The following is a 19,990-nucleotide window of genomic DNA, read 5'->3' on the forward strand; positions in this document are numbered from 1 at the left end:
GTCAAAGCTAAAAGAATGGGGAGTATCATAACTCTTGATACTCCCCATTTCTTTAGCTTTGACAGTTCCTTTATATTCTAAAACTTTTGTTCATCAAGTATTTTTCTTCAAATATTGAGTTTTTTCCTTGGACATCATTTGGTATTTTCACTTGCTTTGACGTTTTTTCATCTCATAAAATTTGCAGTTTACTTTTGTCTTTTGTCTACTGCTTTCTTAAACTTTTTATTTTTCTTACTTTCTTGATTTTCTATTCTGGGCTCTCTTTTTTGGTTTCTATTAACTAAGGCAATTATTGTATAATAACAATAATGATGATGATTTTAAACTTCATTATAATTATTGTGACTTGACTATAATAAGTTTTTGACGACATCTTACATTCTGCCTTTGATTGTATTTTAATGTTTTTGATGTCAGGGAACTTTTTATGATACCTTTGATACCTTTATGATAACCTCCTATGAACCTTATGATAACCTCTTATGAACCTTATGATAACCTCCTATAAGCTTTATGATAGCCTCCTATGATCCTTATGATAACCTCCTATGAACTTTATGATAATCTTCTATGAACCATATGATAACCTCCTATGAATCATATGATAATCATTGATACTTTGATGTTAAAGTTTTTATAGGAGTTATTTTTATTTTTTTTTATTTTGCTAAAGATGAGCTTTTTATAGCTTAATTTAATTTTTAGTAAGGATTTCTATAATTTAAAAAAAATTTTATAAGAAATTTCGGTAAAAAAAAAAGAAAGGTTTTTATTAGCAATAACTTTAATCAGTTATAATTAAAAAGTTTGTTTGAACAACTTTATGCTTAAGTAAGACATAATAACAAATTAAAAAGATTATCAAATATAACATTAACTTAAAATAAACTTCTGTTTAACTTCAATACTTAATAACTACAAATAAAAATCATAAAAATTAATTTAATTCATAATATTCGCTATATAATATTGACTATACATATTCTTAATACTTTATTTTACCAGATTTTTTATGTTGAGATGTTTTAGTACTTTCTTAGATGCATTTTTATTAAATATTTTTAAAAGTTTAAAATTAAAAAAAAATTAAATTAAAAGATCAGAAAAAATTGTTTAACTTTATCATCCCCTTTTTATATGTTTATATGTTTTTTTTATTTGTTTTTTAATGTTATTCACCTCTGCAAGACCAAGGAGACCAATACAGTAAAGGAGGCAGTTTTTTAAAAATCTTTTTATTATTATTATTGTGGTTACAACCCTCTCAATTTAACTTCAAAACATGAAACTTGACAAGTGAGGCCGCTGTGCAAAGTAAAAAGTTGTGTAATACCCTATTTTTAGGTTTTGCTAGAAGTCATAATTTCAATAAATTTTAGTAAAAAAAATTGGTTCGTAGTGATAATTTAAAGTGAAAGTTTTGTCAACATAAAAACAAATAAAAAGTTTATATATAGACATAATAACAAATAAAAAGTGTATCAAATAAAATAACATTGACTCTAAAAAAAAGTTTGTTAAAAATGATTTCAATCTCAAGTCAATAAAAATCAACTTTACAAATAATTATTTAAATTCGTTAGATTTAATATAGAATATATTTTGATAATCATTTCATGTTTGTATAAAATTATAGTAATAATGATTAGCATCATCATGATCATGAACATTAGCAAAATCATGATTATTACTGTAATAGAAATTGTTTTATTTTATTTAGATCTGTTGACATATGAACTAAAAAAATATTATCTTAAATTTTATGGGAAAATTAGCGAACTTCAACCGCTATCAAAAGCATCTGTAAATGTTGATCTGATACAAAAATTTGTCGATCTATGTATTGTAGATGCAGTGAGTGCTCAAGAGGAACGCTTAGTAAATGCTGTTTTTAGTGTTGAACGAAAGAAATTTCTGGAAAAGCAAATGCGTTACACACCAATTCCATATAGGGATATATTTACGAAAGAAAAATCTACAATATTAATATCTGGAATAGCTGGTATTGGGAAAACATGGTTGCTTAGAAAATGTTTGCTTGATTGGTCAAATGGTTTAATTTGGAATAATGTTGAACTTGTTTTTTATTTGGAATGCAGGAGACTTAATCAATATCCAAATATTTCTAACATAAATGAATTACTAAATGTTTTCTACAAAGATATTGTAAAGGACTTTAAATTTAGTAATCATACTGCACTATTTATAATTGATGGATTAGATGAATTCAAATATTTCAATGAGTTAATAAATCCAAGTTTGACTTGTTATTATCCAATTGTTAATGCTTTAGAAGAAATTCAAAAATACAAACATGTAATTGCTGGCAGAGTTTATGCAATAGATCAATACCAAAGTATTTCTACAGAACATAGCGATAAGTTAACCATTCAAATAATGGGGTTTAATGAAAATGGAATAAATAACTATGTAGAAAATCATGTTGTGGAAGAAAAAAAAGAAGTTGTAAAAACAACTTTAAAGGAGTCTCGAATTGCAAAAGCCATGGCATCTGTTCCATTTTATTTATCTTCCATGTGTAAAATTATTAGTGATTCGAAAAAAAGTGATGAAAATTCATTCTTGACAATGACAGATTTGTATACAAATCTTTTTTTATACTTTTTGCGAAAACACATCATTAAAAACAATAAATTTATGTATGAGATAATGGAAGACAGTTCCAATAAAAAATATGTTTTAAATATTTGTAAAATTGCATATAAAATGTTTGTTAACAATAAAATAATTTTTTCCAAAGATGAAATTCAAGCTTTTATTAATGACTTTGACAGAAATGAAGGTAATTTTTTTGGATTTATAGAAAGGATTGAAACAGATCTCGGTTGTTATTATCAGTTTGCACACTTGACAATAATGGAGTTTTGTGCATCTATATATGCATATAATTGTTTAAGTAGTGATGAGATTATGGACAATAAGAAGCTGGAGAGTTGCTTATCAATGATTTGTGGATTAGCTAATAAAAACCCAAACAGTTTGCTAAAGTTTCTTGTTAACCTAGATCCTTCAAATAAATCCTATAAAGATTCTTCACTTTTGTTTTCTATTTTGGGTAAGTTTAAAAAACTTTGTTGCGTTTTTGTGAGCCTATTTTACATAGTCATTCAAGTGTTCAACAAGATGTAAATAATATAGAGCAGGTGTTCCCAACCCTGTGGTCCCGGGCACCATGACGCCTGTGGAATGATTTGTGCTAGCCACTATTTGACAGCGAAAAATTTTTTTCATAAATAATTAAAATGTTATATATTTTTATTTATTTGTTAGAATTTTTTTTTTTTTTGAGTGCCTAGGTTTATTAAATACATTCATATGTTTGCGGTATTGTATGTATGAGTGCTTTTTTTTGCTGACAGTACCTGTCGCTACTTGTCTAGTTGCGAGCCAGACTCTTGCCTGGAACGGGATTGCTCTTTGCACATCACTTCTTGTACACGCAAAAAACCTGAAATAGCCACATGCTCATACCGTATGATTAAAAATAGGTGATGCCCGCCACCCTACCAATATTTTAGAGTGTGCTCTAGAGTACAAAAAGGCTGGGAACTCCTGATATAAAGCTTTTTACTTTATTTTTGTTTTTACAATGTATTGAATGGTATAAAATATTATTTTATATTTGATATATTTCAGAATGATAGGTATTTTTCTATAAAAATTCAAAGATATAAACTTTATCTATTTTGACAAAAAATAATTATTTGTGTGACCATTACTCGCTTTATAAATGCTGAAGGTAGTGATGTGGTTTTGGTTATTTTTAGGTCAGACTTTTTAATTGTTTATTCAATTTTTTTAGAGGAGGGGGGTTGTTTTTTTAATTTAGGGTTAATTAAAAGATTCCTTAAGAAACAAATTGTTATTTAAAAACTCCCTAACTGTTTGCACAAATCCTTCAAAATTAATTTAACCCTTAATTAATTATTTTAACCCTTCAAATATTTTTTCATATATTTACTTATATGAAAATATGTTTTTTGTGGACAAAATCTTTTTTATTATCATTAATAAAATATTATAAATAATTGTAGAGTGTTTATTAAAATGTTTTGTTTTTGATTTAGTACATATAAATATTTTATAAAAATTGCTTGCAAGATAAATTTGTCTTGATTTCACTTTTATGAAGCTTTTAACAACTAACTTAAATTCTTTTCTTAGCATGAAATCACTTTTAAAACCCCTTCGACAAGAAATTTAAATTTTTTTCCCTATGGAAAAAAAAACTTCATCGAAAAACTTTTAGAGAGCAAAAATTATTTTTAACTACGTTTTTATGAACAAGCGTTAATTTTTGTAATAACATTTTGAAGAAATAACTCAGAAACATTAATTTTTCTAAAATAAAGTCATCATCAGTTTTAAAAGATTGTTCAAAAATTTTATTCAAATTTTTTTTTATTTATATTGTTTTTGTTTTTATAATTTTTTTTTATATATTGTTTTTATTTCTATAATTGTTTATTTTGTATGCTGAATTTAAATCTTTAAACAATTTTTATGGTTTAAAATTTTTTTAAACCATAAAAATGTTGACTTTAAGCAATAAATGTTTCTTAAAGAAATATTACAGTTCTTAATGTCAAAATCAACACAAAATTAAAAATGAATTCCTAAAAAAAAAAATTTTAGGTAAAACTATTTTTTTTCTTCATTTCTTATTTTTGCTCCTGCAAAGTATTATTTTAACATCACTAAAAAAAGCATAAAATGGTTTTTAATTTAAAATGATTTTATTTATTAGGTTTTTTTATTATTTTACTTGTAAATAAATTACCCAGTATTTTTTCATCTTATTTGGCATTTTAAATAATTTCATGTTATTAGACTAAAGATAAACATCTAAATTATGATGTGTGGTTGAACTGACATCATTCTAAGTTTATTTGCAGAAGAAAGTGTGTGCATATATATTTTTTTAAATCAGATTAGAGTAGGGTTTACTCTATTTTCATAAATTTATAAGTAAAAGTAAAATGGGTACTTTTCCAAGATGTGTAAATGGTAAAATAATACATTAGCTAACGGCCTAGTAGTATTCAAGCAGGTGTGAATCCTTTGTTGAACATTTATGAGTCCAAATCTAGATCTTGGTCTTGATTTCTTGGGTTGATTTTGTGATGTCTTGGTCTTGGTATTGGTCTTAAAGTGTTATGTCTTGGTCTGAGCAATAATTAATTGGTCTTGACTACATCTCTTGGCTACATCTGGTATCTAGAAGGCATATTTTATCATTTATGTTTAAAAAGCCATAGTTTTGCAGAATATTTAATATAGTCTGATAAAGTAATATAGACTCTTAACTATGCAGACATAACATTACACAGTCTGCAAAGAAGTTATAAGAATTTTTTGTGTTGCTCTTTATGGGACTAAGTATAAATATAAAGTTGAAGATGTTTTTGCTCACCATTTTACCCTAAAACTTGGGTATCAGTTTATAAACAACAATTTCATCAGCATTCGGCATTATAAATAATAATCTTTTTTAGTCGAAGTTTTTTTTAGTTTGATTTTCAGCAGTTTTGGTTGAAAAAGGTGAATAAAAGAAGACAAATCTCTACTTTTATTCATCTTAGCCTTTATAAATAAAATCTTCTGCAGTTATGATCTCATCTTTTGCTTAAATGGAATAAAAAGGAATATTTTTCTTAAATTCTGTCTTAAATTCTTTATAAATAAAATCTTCTGCAGTTATCATCTCATTTTTTGCTTAAATGATTAAATCTCATTTTTGTTAAAAACCATATCTTGCACAACATAAAATTACATAATATTGGCCTTGGGAAAATGATTTAACATTGACAAAAAAATCTGTATTGAATTTCAAATATTAACTTTTTTATATTTTTTTTTTTTTTTTTTTTTTTTTTTGCAGCTTTTCTCATGAACAGACATGTTTTTGCAGTGTAAAAATTAGAATAAAATCAGTTGTAATCTTAAAATGTTGTAACACAGTTGTAATTATTATTTAAATCATACTTCTTAATTTCAAGTAAAATGTTAATTTACTATGGTTAATATGCAAAAAGGCGATTGAGTTATTTGTTTCACATGTTGAGAAAATGGAGAAAGCTCAGGCTGACAAAATTAAGTCAAAATTTGTACTTCCTTGCAACCAAAACAAACTAATGTTTGTTTTCTATGGTTCATAATCAAACTTGCTGAGATTAGATGTAACAGTGGCCATGTGAAATTAATTATGATAATTCAAAAGAATCAAAATTAATTAATGTAATAGATTAGAAATTAATATTTTTTGTGTTTGGAATATTTCTTGCTAAATTAGATCCAATTAAGATTATTTAGTTCAGTTACTATTTTATGTGAATCCTATAATAGGATCATTAGATCCAATTAAGATTATGTGGATCCTATAAGATTTCTTTATTTATTTTGATACAATTTTCAAAACACATTATTTGGTTTTAATATTACCAGTAATTTTTCTTAAAATTTACCTTAAAATGTGCATACTTGTATTTTTTGAGTAAATCAAAAATGCAATAGATGCGTTTTTCAAATTTATGAAAAATAACTTGACTGAACATATTTTCTAATGAATCATTTGTAAACTATGTTACTTTTAAAGAATATTTTTTTCTTATTGATTAAATTGATGATGAAGTTAATTATGTTGATGTGACTTCTATTGATATGTAGTTGTTATGATTATGATGGCGATTTTGATATGATATGTAGTTTGATTTTGATATTGATATGTAGTTGTTATGATTATGATGGCGATTTTGCGTGAAAACATCAAATTTTTTTTATAAAATGCAACGCTAAGTCTCAGATTGTGTTGATTTTTACACCACTCAAAGACTTTGACAGTTTATAAATATTCCCAAAATTTTATCATCTATTTCCAAATTTTTTCAAAGATATGACTATTCAAACTTTGCCTTGAAAATGTGTTTTTGAATAGTTTAGTTATGTTGTTAAGAATTGGAGAGGGTTTTTTTCTTAAACAGAAAAAACATGCTCAAATTAAATTAAGTTTGTTACTTATATATCAGGAATTGTGAAAAATAAAAGGAAAAACTTCTAAGAGCTAAATACACAGAAGTTGGTGTTTAATAATTTTTGGAAAGTTTTTTCAACCACCCTGAGCTAATTAAGATCCCTCTCCCCATTTATTAAATTTTACTTATTATGAATAAAGAAGCTGTATCTTAAATTTCAAAAAAATTTAGCTACTTAAGCCAGTTTAGGTCTTGAAAATTAGAAACTATAAACTCACTAATAAGAAGAAAACAAATTCCCAATCACCTGTCTGTTGAGACTACATTCCTCTGTCCCCTCCTTCCCTTCCTATCTCTTCTCATTTATTACATCTGGATAAAAATTCCCATCCACCCCGCATTGTATTAGACACCTGAGAGTAACCTGACAGTAATGAAACTGGAACACCTTTGACCACATCAAGTTGTTCCTTTAGTTGTTGCTGACTTGTTTTTACTGTTTCCTTAGTAGTTTTAAAATATCATACCTTAAAAATTTATTAAAATTTTTCCTGGGACTACTTGATTTATAAAAGAATGGAATAATGGTCTTTCCTTAAACTAAAATAAAAAACATTGTCAAATGTGCATCGTTAATAGATAAGTTTAAATGACGAAGTTTAGAATTTAAATCTGACTTTTTTATTTATTGTTTCTAAATATTTTATGAATTTTTTATTACTATACAAAACAAGTTTTGACTTACTTTTAGTGAATAACAAAAAGTTGTTTTTTTATTGACCAGTCGTTATCACTGGTCAATAAAAAAACAAAAAATTATTATTTCTTTGTATCTCTATTTTGTCCTGGTCTCTGGTGTCTAGAAGCTCTAAACATGTTGGTTGACTTATGATCTGCAAAAAGTAAAAAGTTAATAAGGTTTAATTAATTAAAACTTATTATTTTTAAGCCCAAGGTCTGGAATCTTTGCTGCCATGATACCTAAGGACTCCTGGTTTAGAAACTAAAAATTTAATTTTTTTATTTTAGTAGTTCATAAGCTTTTTTATATTTTTAGTGCTCCTGGATACTAAAAACTAGGAAGAAGTAATCTTTTTGTGACTTTCAAACCGGAGTCCTTTTTGGGACTCCACATCCCTGAGTAAAATTTAAAATAGGGGGGGGGGAAAGATCTTAATAAGCTTTGGAAGGACAGGAAAATTTTCTAAAAATTATCAAACATCAACTTCTGTGTATTAGGCATTTAGGAGTACCACCTTTTATGCCTTTTATTTTTCATAATTGTTCATGTTTTATGTTTTATCACAAACAAGTTTAAGTAAATTTTTCCATGTTTTTTTTTCTGTTTAAGAAAAGACCTCTTTACAATTCTTTGTAACAACTTTAACTAAACTAGTAAGGACAACATTTTCAAGGCAAAGTTTGAATAGTCATGTCTTTGAAACCGTTTGGAATAAAATGATAAAATTTTGGAAATATTCATAACTTATTTTTATTTTTTTATTGTGCCCTGGATGTTTTTACATGGAATCGCTCTCATGTTATGAGGGCAATTTAATGCATGTTATGCCCTCTTGTTATGACCGCAATTTGATGCCCTCATTTTATGATGGCAATTTAATGTTTATTTAAACCTTTTAGCTTGTTTTTTTTTCAAAACTTTTTAATAGTTACATTTTTTTATCTTGTATCATTTTGTCTGAATCTGTGTGTGTAATCTAGGCTTTTGTTATTCAACCACACTTTTTTAAATGACGTCTTTGAAGGTGAAGACTTCCCCAGATCTTGCTTGAAATTGCTTTTTGTATTAGTTTTTATTACAATAGTTTCAGTTTTCTTCTGAGGGTAATGTTACTGAATCATTCCTCTTAAGCGTCCTTAGCAAATCGTTCTGGAATTAATCTAAGTGTGTCAGTCCATCTGCTTTGTTTTTTGTTGGCGGTTTTACTTCCCTTTTTTATAAGCTGATCAAAAGAATTTTGATATTCTTTTGGTCAGCCTATGCTTCCATTATCTGCTAAATGAAGCAAAAATATCTTTTTTAAATTATGTCTTAAATTATGATTCTCTTAGATGTTTTTAAGTAATGTTATTTTATAGTAATATATGCATAATTTTTGTTTGAGTTTTGAAGATTTTTATAGACTGTAATCCATGGTGATATTACATTTTTGATTTTAAAACCAAAGTATGTATATATGTGCACATATATATATATATATATATATATATATATATATATATATATATATATATATAATATATATATATATATATATATATATATATTTATAAATATATATAAATATATGTATATATATATATTTAGCTGGCGTGTTTTGCTAATGAGTAGAAAATTCATTTTATTAAATTACAAAGATATTTTAAATCTTAGATTTTTTTTTACTTTTATTGTTTTGTTTGAGTTTGTGTGATCTTGGCTTTTTTTATTCTACTACACTTACATTTTTTCTAAAAATTATCATCATGTAGGTTCTGTTTTATTTTTCTCTGTTTTATTTTCTTTTCTTTTTTTTATGTTCTTGTCTAAGCCTTTAAATAACATCTTTGGAGGTTAAGACTTCACTAGTTCTTGCTTGAAACTGTTTTTTTTTTTATCAGTTTTTGTTGCTATAGTTTCAGTTTTTTTTCTGAGGGTTGTGTTACTGAATATATCACTTCATTCTTCTTCAGCATTCTTGGCAAATCATTCTTGAATAAATCTAGATTTTTGATATTCTTTTGATCAGCCTATGATTCCATTGCCTGCTAAATAAAACAAGCCAGGTCTTTGGCCAAAAATTTATTTTTTATTTTATGTCTTTTTTTCGTTAATTTGTTTGCAGATCTGCGAAATAATATGTCGCTAGTTGATCAGATTTTGGTTCTCCTTGTAACAATATGAATTTTTTCTTATGTTGTATATTTATATTTACCAATTGATTAGATTCCCTTACCTAAGATTGTTCTTCTTTAATCAAAAAATAAATGAAAGAAAATTTTTGTTTTCATTGATCAGGCAGGAAATTAGCTCTTTTGTACTTCGTTGTAACCAAAACATACTAATTTTGGTGTTCTTAGGTTATTTTCTCAATCAAATTTTCATAAATTAGGGTTAAAACGGTGACCAGGTGAACTTACCCAGTAAACACAGATTGGTTCAGAGTTGGTCAATATTTAGTTGAAATCGGTCGAAAAATGAATAAAACGTTTAGCGACCTATTATTGACTAAAAATCGACGCTTGATTTGAAATGCGTATTTCAAACCTTTTTATATATACGTTTAGTTAAAGTTGATCTAACGTTTAGAATATCGACTTACATTAGTCAATATTGTAAACCTTTAATCGACCTTAATTAAACTAAAACATTTGTAGATTTAAAATCTACACTTTAAATCTTTTAATATATACGTTTATTAAATGTCGATCCAACTTTAACAATTGACTAGTGTAAGCGGTTATTCTAAATGTTTGATCGATGTTTAATAAATGTTTATTATATTATAATAAAGTATAAGCCATTGGTCAGAAGACTAACAGCTTAAGTCACGCGATTTATAGTTAAAATGGAATGGAAAACGTTGGGAAATTATTTTTTATTGGCTAAATGATTGGGTTAGACTTTTGCGTTTTCAAGATTCACTTCCTTACAACAACTGAAAGCAAAATGACTTATAAATAAATAATTAGCGAGTGTCGATTGCGCCATTCTAATTCATGGAAGTTCTTATCGCAACAATCTTACGTCCTAAATCCCAACAAATCAATGGACTCAGACGTTTTATGGATGTTTGCTCTTAACGTTAATCTGGATTGTTTATTAATTTTCTATTTAACGTATTATTAATTGTCTATTAAACGTCAAAATGTTGTTTTGACGTTTAATAGACGTTTGTGTGTTTACTGGGTAATTATGCAAGTAGACTACAAGTATTCAGGTTAAAACCATCTTAATTTTTTTTGAAATATAGTTTTTTAAAAAGTATTTAAAATTTATTTCCACAAGAATAGATAAGATTTAGGAGAAATCAAAGTTATTATCTAAGTTTCGAATCTACATTGTTTATGGTGCAATAATGTACATTCATAATGTCTGTGGTGCAATAATGTACATTCATAATGTCTGTGGTGCAATAATGTAATTTGACATTCATAACAATAGTTAATAAAACTAAAACATAAGTAAATAAAAATTTTAAATAAAAAGCAAATTTTCTTTTGGTTGAATTTGATTTGAGATTTAATTTAAAATTAATAAGATTGATCGCAGTTTTGGAGCTCCCCATTTAACTTTACTTAAACTACGACAGTTTTAAATTATAATAGTTATAAAAATAAAAAGAAAACAAAGTTACTGATCGAACATGTATAATGTTGCTAAAATGCTTTATAACTAAGTAGAGAACAGATTTAGTTTCTATATAAATTTGTTCTGTGTATTTATAGTGGAAATGTAATAATAGTTGTTGTGATGATAATATAATGATTGTATAAATAATTTTTATTGTGTAAAATATTACTCACTTTTCAATTTGTTCGCTGGTTGTGCTGATTATCAAATCACAAGACACAGGTTCGCATAGATGTTTTTAAGTAAAGTTATTTTTGCTTTAGGTTTTTTTGAAACAATTTTTTGTTCATCTACAATTTATATGGTTTTTATCTGTTATGCGCCAAAATTCAATTTGATGAAATCAATTATGATTCTATATTTATAAATTATGACCTTGTGAAAGCGATTTATTTTATTTATTTTTTTTTTTTTTTTTTTTTTTTTTTAATTTATCTTAAGCAGAGATAAATACTTTTATAAAGATTTTTTCGTTTTTAAATTAACTTGTGTGTGCCTCAAACAGATCTCACAAACCATCAACTGCAAAAGCACAAATACATCATAGTTCAAATAAGTTATTCCCAAAAAATTTTTCTGATAGTTTAAATTTGTCAGAATATTGGTTTATAAAATTAAAAAAATCCTTGCAGAAATATTAAACAAAAATGTTTTATTTCAAAATATAAGTATGCAAAACAGATGGCTTCATTCAGGAAATAAGAGCTTTTTTAAGCATTTTTTGTCAATTAAGACATAAGAGGTCTTTTATTGGAGAAGAATAGCTTTTTTTGATACTATCAGTGAAGCAATTTGTGGACCATGAATTTAGATGGGATATAAATTCTCATCCAAATTAAATTTATTGAAGATGCAAGAAACCAAATTTACCAGGCAAAATCATATTTTTAAACAGAAATGTAAGGCTATCAGTAAAGCTATAGTTTCACTGATAACATTACCAGATTACTTTTTGTTTGAATGATTGTTATCAAAGCTAAAAGTTAAAAAGAATAAAACAAGGTGCATCTGCTCTTGTAATATATCCTCAATCGAAAAAGGAAAGATAGATTCAATTTTTTATTTTATTTTTTTTTAAGTTTAAAGCTTTTAAAAAAAAAACCATTATTATAAAGTAAGTTAATTTATTATGCTTTTTAAGCGAAAATGTTTTTTTGTTTAACTCGTAACGTCAGGCACGCTTTTACATGGAGTGTAAAAGCTGTATAAAGCTTATAAAGCTAATACGATACCTACAATAAATATCTCGGTGTTTAGGATTTTTTAACGTCGCGGTAAACGAAATATAATATTTTTAAAATTGTAACTGATTGTGTCGACACGCAATAAAAGCAAAATTCATGTCAACACACTATTAAAACTAACTACATGGTTTGAGTTAATCATCAAAAGTTTAACCCTCCGTCGGGCGCGCTTGATCGAAATGATACGCGTCAATCATTTTTATCTTGTACATGTTTTTGAGTAATGACTTAATGTTCTGCTTTTTAGTAGCTTTATTTTTTTCTTTCTTTTATTGTTCTACATCATCAAACATGTTTAAATCACTTCATATGAATTGATTTTGCGCCATTATATGTTACATTTTATAAGTTTGATTATAATTAAAAAAAACTTACATCTGGTTAATACATTTTTAAATAAGTTGACATAATTTGATATTATTTATTGTTCAATTCAACGGGGATGTATTTTTTTTAATTAAAATATCAAATTGATACATTGCGCCTCAGAGCGTTAATGGTTAGAAAAGTCTTTATTACCAAAGGTTGGATATAAATCTAACCTTTGGTACATATAATTAAAACATTTTAATTTATATTTTTGAATGATATTTTTTTTGTTCATTTTTTTTTTAATATGTAAGTAATTCCTCCTATTTGCCTCTAAAATGGATGATAGTGTGAGATTATTTATTCTTGAAAGTTCAAAAGATATAGCGGAATTTATTAGTCAAACAAGATCTAGTCTAAAAATCCATTAGTCTAACCAAAATACTTTATTTTCTCAACCTTTTGTTAGAGGAAGTGTTTTCTTAAAGAGATGTTCTCATGAATTAGTGATGTCTTAACTTATTTCAAGAAGTTCAAAAAATAAGGGTTACCAAAAGAACTCAGTGATATTTTACACCGTTTTAGAACAATCCCAATTTAAGAACAATCCTAAGATAACATAAGAAATGAAAATAAAAGAAAAAAATGCTTGACATTCACAAAATAAACGATTAACAAGGTATAATGCCATCCACCTAATTGTTTTGCCCCCCATAAAAATCTATTGCGGAAATTGCGTATAAACTGTAGCAGGTTTTGACGTTCAAAAAGATATGTTCGAACATGATGATTAACATATTAAATTAATATTATATAAATGTTACACTTCTTTTCAAAGAATTCAGAAACTTTTTTTTTTTTTTTAATTTTTTTCTTATATAATTAGTTTTTTAAAATAGTCACTCGAAACATATATCAATTTGATAAATGCGCCTCTTTTATTTAAAATAGCAATTGTGATGGAATTTTCAATTATTGTAAATATATCGTATTTGTTCAAAGATTATTTAAGCATTTTATAAAAAAAGCGGTTACGGTTTAAAACTTATTTAAATAGGAAACATCAAGAAAACAATAAATACAAGTATTTTACATATATATATCGTTTGCTTGTCTTCGTTACGTTTATATAATAAGAAATTTTTTATGAAATTATTTATAATATATAACTTTATATTCGCTTCATTTATAGGTATTACTAAAGTAACTGATATTAATTTAAAAACTGTAAATTCCGTTTTAAAAAAAAAACGCGTTTTTACACATTTTTTGTGGCTTTTAAATTAAGTTAATGACGTCAGACAAAATAACAGTAACCAAATTTATTTTTTAATTTTTTATTTTCGTTTTATTTATTTCACATCAATAAAATTATTAGTTTATGTTCTCCAACGAAAATATATAATTTATTATTTATTTCACATCAATTACATTAATAGTTTATGTTCCCCAACGAAATTATATAATTTATTATTTGACATGTTATCAACCTTTTAACGTGATTTAAACCTTATGGTGAAGCTTAGGGGAGAGTGGGGCACCATGACACACATTTGTTTTTTGCTTCCTAACAATTTTTTTAATACACTTTTCTTTCAGGCAATTGGTTTATTTGTAGAATAAATTTATGCCTACAAAATAAATTCTATAAACTACCAAAAGATAACAGTTTAAACTTGTAAGACTAGTTAAAGTAAAATTAGAAATTTGTTTCAAGGTACCCCACCCATCGGGTACCTTGAAACACACTATGAGCATCATTAAAAAAGTAAATAAAAAGTATAAAACATAAAAGAAAAAGCAGAATTTTTTTTTATATATAAACAAAATAATATTTATAACCCAAATAATGCATCCAGTTGTCCAAGTCAAATTTCAGAAGACCAGATAATATATTGTTTTAAATGTCATTTTTAAGTGTCAATAAATGATGACTTTGTATTGAAATGGGATCTCCTTTTGTTTTATTTACATAAATCTTTTTAAAATTGGCTATAAATATTAAAAGAAATGATTTTAAAAACTGTTTTTGACACAGTGGAGTACTATTCTACAGTTTTAGGCCCCCCCCCCATCCCCCCACAAATGCTGTATCAAGTTACCCCAGACTTGCTAAAAGAAAACAGTTGCTTTATTTTTAGTATCAACTTGTTATTTTAATGATTTTGTTTAATAAAGTAAAAAGTTTATGTTTTGAAACTTACAAAATAATGTTACTTACTGATAGACACAATGAATAATGTACCTTAAAACTTATGAGCTTTAAAAAGTAATAAATTACTTTGTCTTCAAAAAAACACAAATTTCGACCCCTCGCAGGCCTAAAAATGTCAAATGATGAAATTTTTTTTTCAAAACATAGCTCTAGTAGTAATTGTTTTACAATATAAAAGTGGTTGTCACAACTCTTAAGATGCCTCCACAATTACAATGTTTCATGGTGCCCCATATATCATGTTGCCCCACTCTCCCCTACTTTCTTTTAAAATATAATTAAACTAACAACTTTAAACGCTATAAATATACCACAATTAATGTAATAAAACTGAGTAAATTAAATATACCATAATTAATGTAATAAAACTGAATAAATAAATATACCATAATTAATCTAATAAATCTGAGTATATTAAATATACCATAATTAATGTAATAAAACTGAGTAAATAAATATACCATAATTAATGTAATAAAACTGAGTATATAAATATACCATGATTAATCTAATAAAACTGAGTAAATAAATACATTTCAAAAAATTCTTTTCAGAAAATATAAAAAATCTTCGTGAGACCTGGAAAGGCATAATTAGATTAGATTTGGTTCAGTTAACTTATATGTGTGTTTAATTAATGTATGTTTTGTCAACTCTAAGCAATTTGGAGGTACATTATTGACATTTTCGACATTTATTAGACTATATATTTCATAAAAACGGTTGCGATAGTTACGAAATCATTCTAAAAAACTAAACGGTTGATTCAAATTTTATTCGAATTTGCGAAAAGATCTTTTTAAAGTTCGATCGTCTAGTTTTAAGTATATACAACCTAACGTTTTTTTTTTCTTAAAAAGTTTTACGAACTCACCATCGTTTATTAAAATATACACGGGTAACAAAACTTTCTAAAATTCGTAAGTAATTTATATATAGTAATATATATTCGTAAGTAAATTCTTCAGTTTTATATTCATTTGTTTGTTTTTATTAAAAAAGTTTTTTGTTTTAAAACTAAATTTATATATTTCTAAAACAATAACTTACGACGACTGTCTTTTGTATAGGATTGATGATAATAAGTATTTTTTTGTTGTGGATATATTATTTAAATTATATTATAAATATGCAAGATTAAATTGCTAAAATATATAAACCTTTAAATCGAATGTAACATTTTTTATAATATTTTGATTTCTATCTCTAAGCTTATTCTTTTTAATATAGCATAGCTCATAGATACGTGTTTATAATTTTCAAACTATTTATATATTTAATTGTTATATGTTAATGCAAAGAGTTTTAAATTAATATGAAAATGGTGAAATATTTTATAAAAACGAACGATTTTATATTGTTTCATCTCCATTTGTGTATGAAAATTTTTTACAAGAATATTGCAACCTGAAAATATCGCTTTCACGAAATTGAAGTTTTGTATTCGTTAATTTGTTTTTGTTTTTTTTTAACGTATGAAAATATAATGAGTTTCCTCTTGGAAATACGATAATTGAGTATCAAAGAGTAAGTTTTTCAATTAAAAAGTAGATTGAAAATAGATGTAAAAAATTAAATAAATATGTTGAAAAAGAAATCAACCTGCCTTCAAAACGTTAGTGGTGCAAAATAAAAATGCATATTTATAAACCTTAAAAAATTCTTAAGTTAACACATCATCTCGGCACAAAAGCTCTACACTGCAAAAAGTATGTTATCGTCGCGTGGAAAACATTGTTTTTACAAATTTTTTACTTTAAAAAATGTTTGCCATGCTTTTGTATGCCAAAAACTAGTACATTTCAATAAATGTATGTACGTATCTATGTCATACTACTTTTATAACATACTGAGGTATTATTCAATTGCATTTTCAACCGACTGTTTTTAATCGTTTCCTTTTTCGTTCTATATGTTTACAACATTTGCACAATATGGTACTATTTTTAATGTAAGTCGACAGTTCGTCTAAGTTAAATATTCTGGCATGAACCTGTGCTTCTTTTGCAAAAAGTTTCAGAGAAATATTGTTTTTATGAAACAGTTGTGAATGAGAAATTATTTTCTTGTTTACGTTAAAATGTTTGTTACATGGATTTATTTTTTACTTTTTAAAACAATATGTCATTTGATGCGATTTTATGGTAATTTTTAAATTTAATCGATTATCGGTTTATCTAAGGTATGTTTGTTGCTTGTTTTAATATATTATATTTATATTACATTTTGTAGCTATGCTTTAATGATGAAATAATGTTGAATATGATTTGTAAATGTCGCTTTATTATGAATCTTTCTTATTTCTTTGTGATTCACCATGACAGCTGTTTTTTATGTCTTGCGTATTTCTGTTTAGACTTTAATCGCTCAGTATAAATCAAGAAACGCATTTTGTATCACATAGTATATTTTATCTTATAAAATTTATAAAAATATATCATTTGGAAGACAGATAAAATGCGAAAATGCGGATATTTTGAACGGGTTAATTATGTGAATAAAGTGCGAAATATTTTTCCTAACTTTTTTTTCTGCATTTTATTCCTGCACTTGACCTGTTGAAAGTTTCAGTATTTTACGAACTCACTATAAATCGTCCTTAAATAAATAAATTCGTCAAAGTTTATAATCAACGTCGAAATCGAATGAACAAATAATCTTTTTACAAAATTTCTTTTGAAATTTGATTTATAAAAAACATTCACTTGTTTAATAAAATGTTTTATGTTTTATTAAAACAACCTAACGACGAAATTTTCCTGGAATATATGAATAAAAGAAAGTATTTTCAAGTTATATAAATGAATAATTTTTGTTATGTTATTTTAAATATATTTAATTTATAACTTATTTTTAAATTATTTCGTTTTAAAAATGTGATGAAATGTTTAAATTAACAAAAATAAAAAATTGTCTATATTTTTATAATTTTTTTTAAAGAATTATTTTATTTAAAAGTTTCACTATTTTAATATTTTTATATATCATTTTAAATGAATATTTATTTGTGTATATAATATTATTATGTAAAAAATAATCTATTTAATAAATATAAAAAATATATATGATTTTTTATTCGATCATTAAATTCATAAAATTAATAAAATTATATGTATGAATATGTAGAATATTATAATGTATATAATTTTTAATGTTATAATTTATTATTTTAATAATTTATTTGTTTATTTTTATAATTAATATTTAATTTTACTTTAGATCGTCTAAGAAAAAGTAAAGATGAAGATGATGATTTATTCATTGAATGTTTTTATGAAAGTCAATCATCATTTACTGATGAAATAAAATCAATTGTTGATAAACGATTGAGAGATTGGGAGATTGGATGGTGTATTTCGATTGACGATGGAAAAACTTCTTACTTAACTTCTTGCGAAAATTATTTCATAAATCATTACTTAAAATCTGGAAGAAAGTTATGGTCGTTAAGTGTTTATAAAAATATTTTAAGTGATGAAGAAAAAAAACTTTTAATACAATGTTCAACTAATGTTCGCGAAGTCATCTTTTGGCGTCCAATTAATTTCGAAGGATGGAAACCGAAAGATAAGATTAAAGTGTTGTTATTGATCTCACATTATTTTATAACAAAAACAGATTTTGAAGAAAATTTTCTTCCGTGGATTAATCTTTGTGAAGAATTACATCTTGAACTTCACAAAGACATTGATTTTAATAAAGAAATTTGTGAATGGATTCGTTGTTCGAATATGAAGAAGTTTAAGATCAGTTACCGTGAAAAATATTTTAGTAACCTCGATGAATTAAAAAACTTTACAACACGATAAAATATTTAATATTTTAAATATATTAAAAAAAAACAATAATTATAAATTAATAATGAAATATTTAATGTATTAATTTATAATAAATATGTTTTTAAATATGCAAATTAATTTTACTAGTTTATTAGATTTATTATTTAAAAGTTTAAATTTTTATTAATAAAATATCATAAAATAATTCGTTTTTAAATATATTAACAATTATAATTATAATATAAATTAACAAATTATTAATTTATTAAATATAACTATTATTATGGTATATAAATTTTTATAATTTTTTTATTGTTATAATTATTTTTTATTGTTATTATTAATAATAATATTATGCTTTTTAAACTTCGGTACAAAATACGGTTAAATATTAAAATATTTAAAGTATTAAAATACGGTTCAAAATTTATTATTGTTTTATTTTTTATATTTTTATATTTTCAGTTTTTAATTATTATGTTATTAATGTTTAATTTTTTAAATAATATAATTTTTTAAATAATATTGTTTATAAATATTTGTTAAATATTTTATGTATATTTTTATATGTGGGTATACTTTTATTTTTTATTATGTTTAAAAATTTTTACTAAATATGCAAATTAAATATATTTTTTTTAATTTTGTTATCAATTTCTTTTCAAATAGTATCCTACTATATTTAAGATATAATCATAAGTTTTTGATTTGGTTAAATTTTGAAAAAATATATAAAAATTATTTATACATTAGATTGCACTCATACACTTTTTACACGAATTAATGTTGATAAAAAATATTTTTTCAAGGTTTGCGCCATTGTTTAAGAAAGTTTATTTTAGAGATATGCGTCGTCAAGAAAATAAAAAAATTCGATGGTTTAGTAGAATTTTTCGTCGAAGCTTTTCAGTTCGAAATTTCACGTTTCATCTCACGTTTTTACTTTATTTTAAACCGTCTTTGAATTTTATTTAATCGATCAAAATGTTATAAAATATAAAATTTCAATAAATATTAAAACAAATATTTTAAGCTAATATATTTTTTTAAAAATAGTTTTCGTTGTTTTTGTTAAATTTTTATTTAAAATTTAA

At 24.7% G+C, this 19,990-nt stretch overlaps 1 protein-coding gene across 1 annotated transcript; it reads left to right on the forward strand.

Annotated features, from left to right (window-relative positions):
• Positions 1–1,683: 1,683 nt before the first annotated feature.
• Positions 1,684–19,039, forward strand: LOC136073999 (NACHT, LRR and PYD domains-containing protein 3-like). Its single transcript, XM_065786296.1, has 2 exons — positions 1,684–3,079; positions 18,337–19,039. The coding sequence occupies exons 1-2, from the start codon at positions 1,684–1,686 to the stop codon at positions 18,924–18,926; spliced, it is 1,986 nt and encodes a 661-aa protein (XP_065642368.1). The 3' UTR covers positions 18,927–19,039.
• The last annotated feature ends 951 nt before the right edge of the window (positions 19,040–19,990 follow it).

Source organism: Hydra vulgaris, chromosome 01 (assembly GCF_038396675.1).
Source record: "Hydra vulgaris chromosome 01, alternate assembly HydraT2T_AEP".
NCBI lineage: Eukaryota > Metazoa > Cnidaria > Hydrozoa > Anthoathecata > Hydridae > Hydra > Hydra vulgaris.

Bases quoted from the DNA above. Each gene is read 5' to 3' on its own strand.
- LOC136073999 (XM_065786296.1), top strand. From the start codon at position 1,684: ATGATTATTACTGTAATAGAAATTGTTTTATTTTATTTAGATCTGTTG. The intron at 3,080-18,336 runs GTAAGTTTAAAA...ATTTTACTTTAG, and splicing joins ACTTTTGTTTTCTATTTTGG to ATCGTCTAAGAAAAAGTAAA.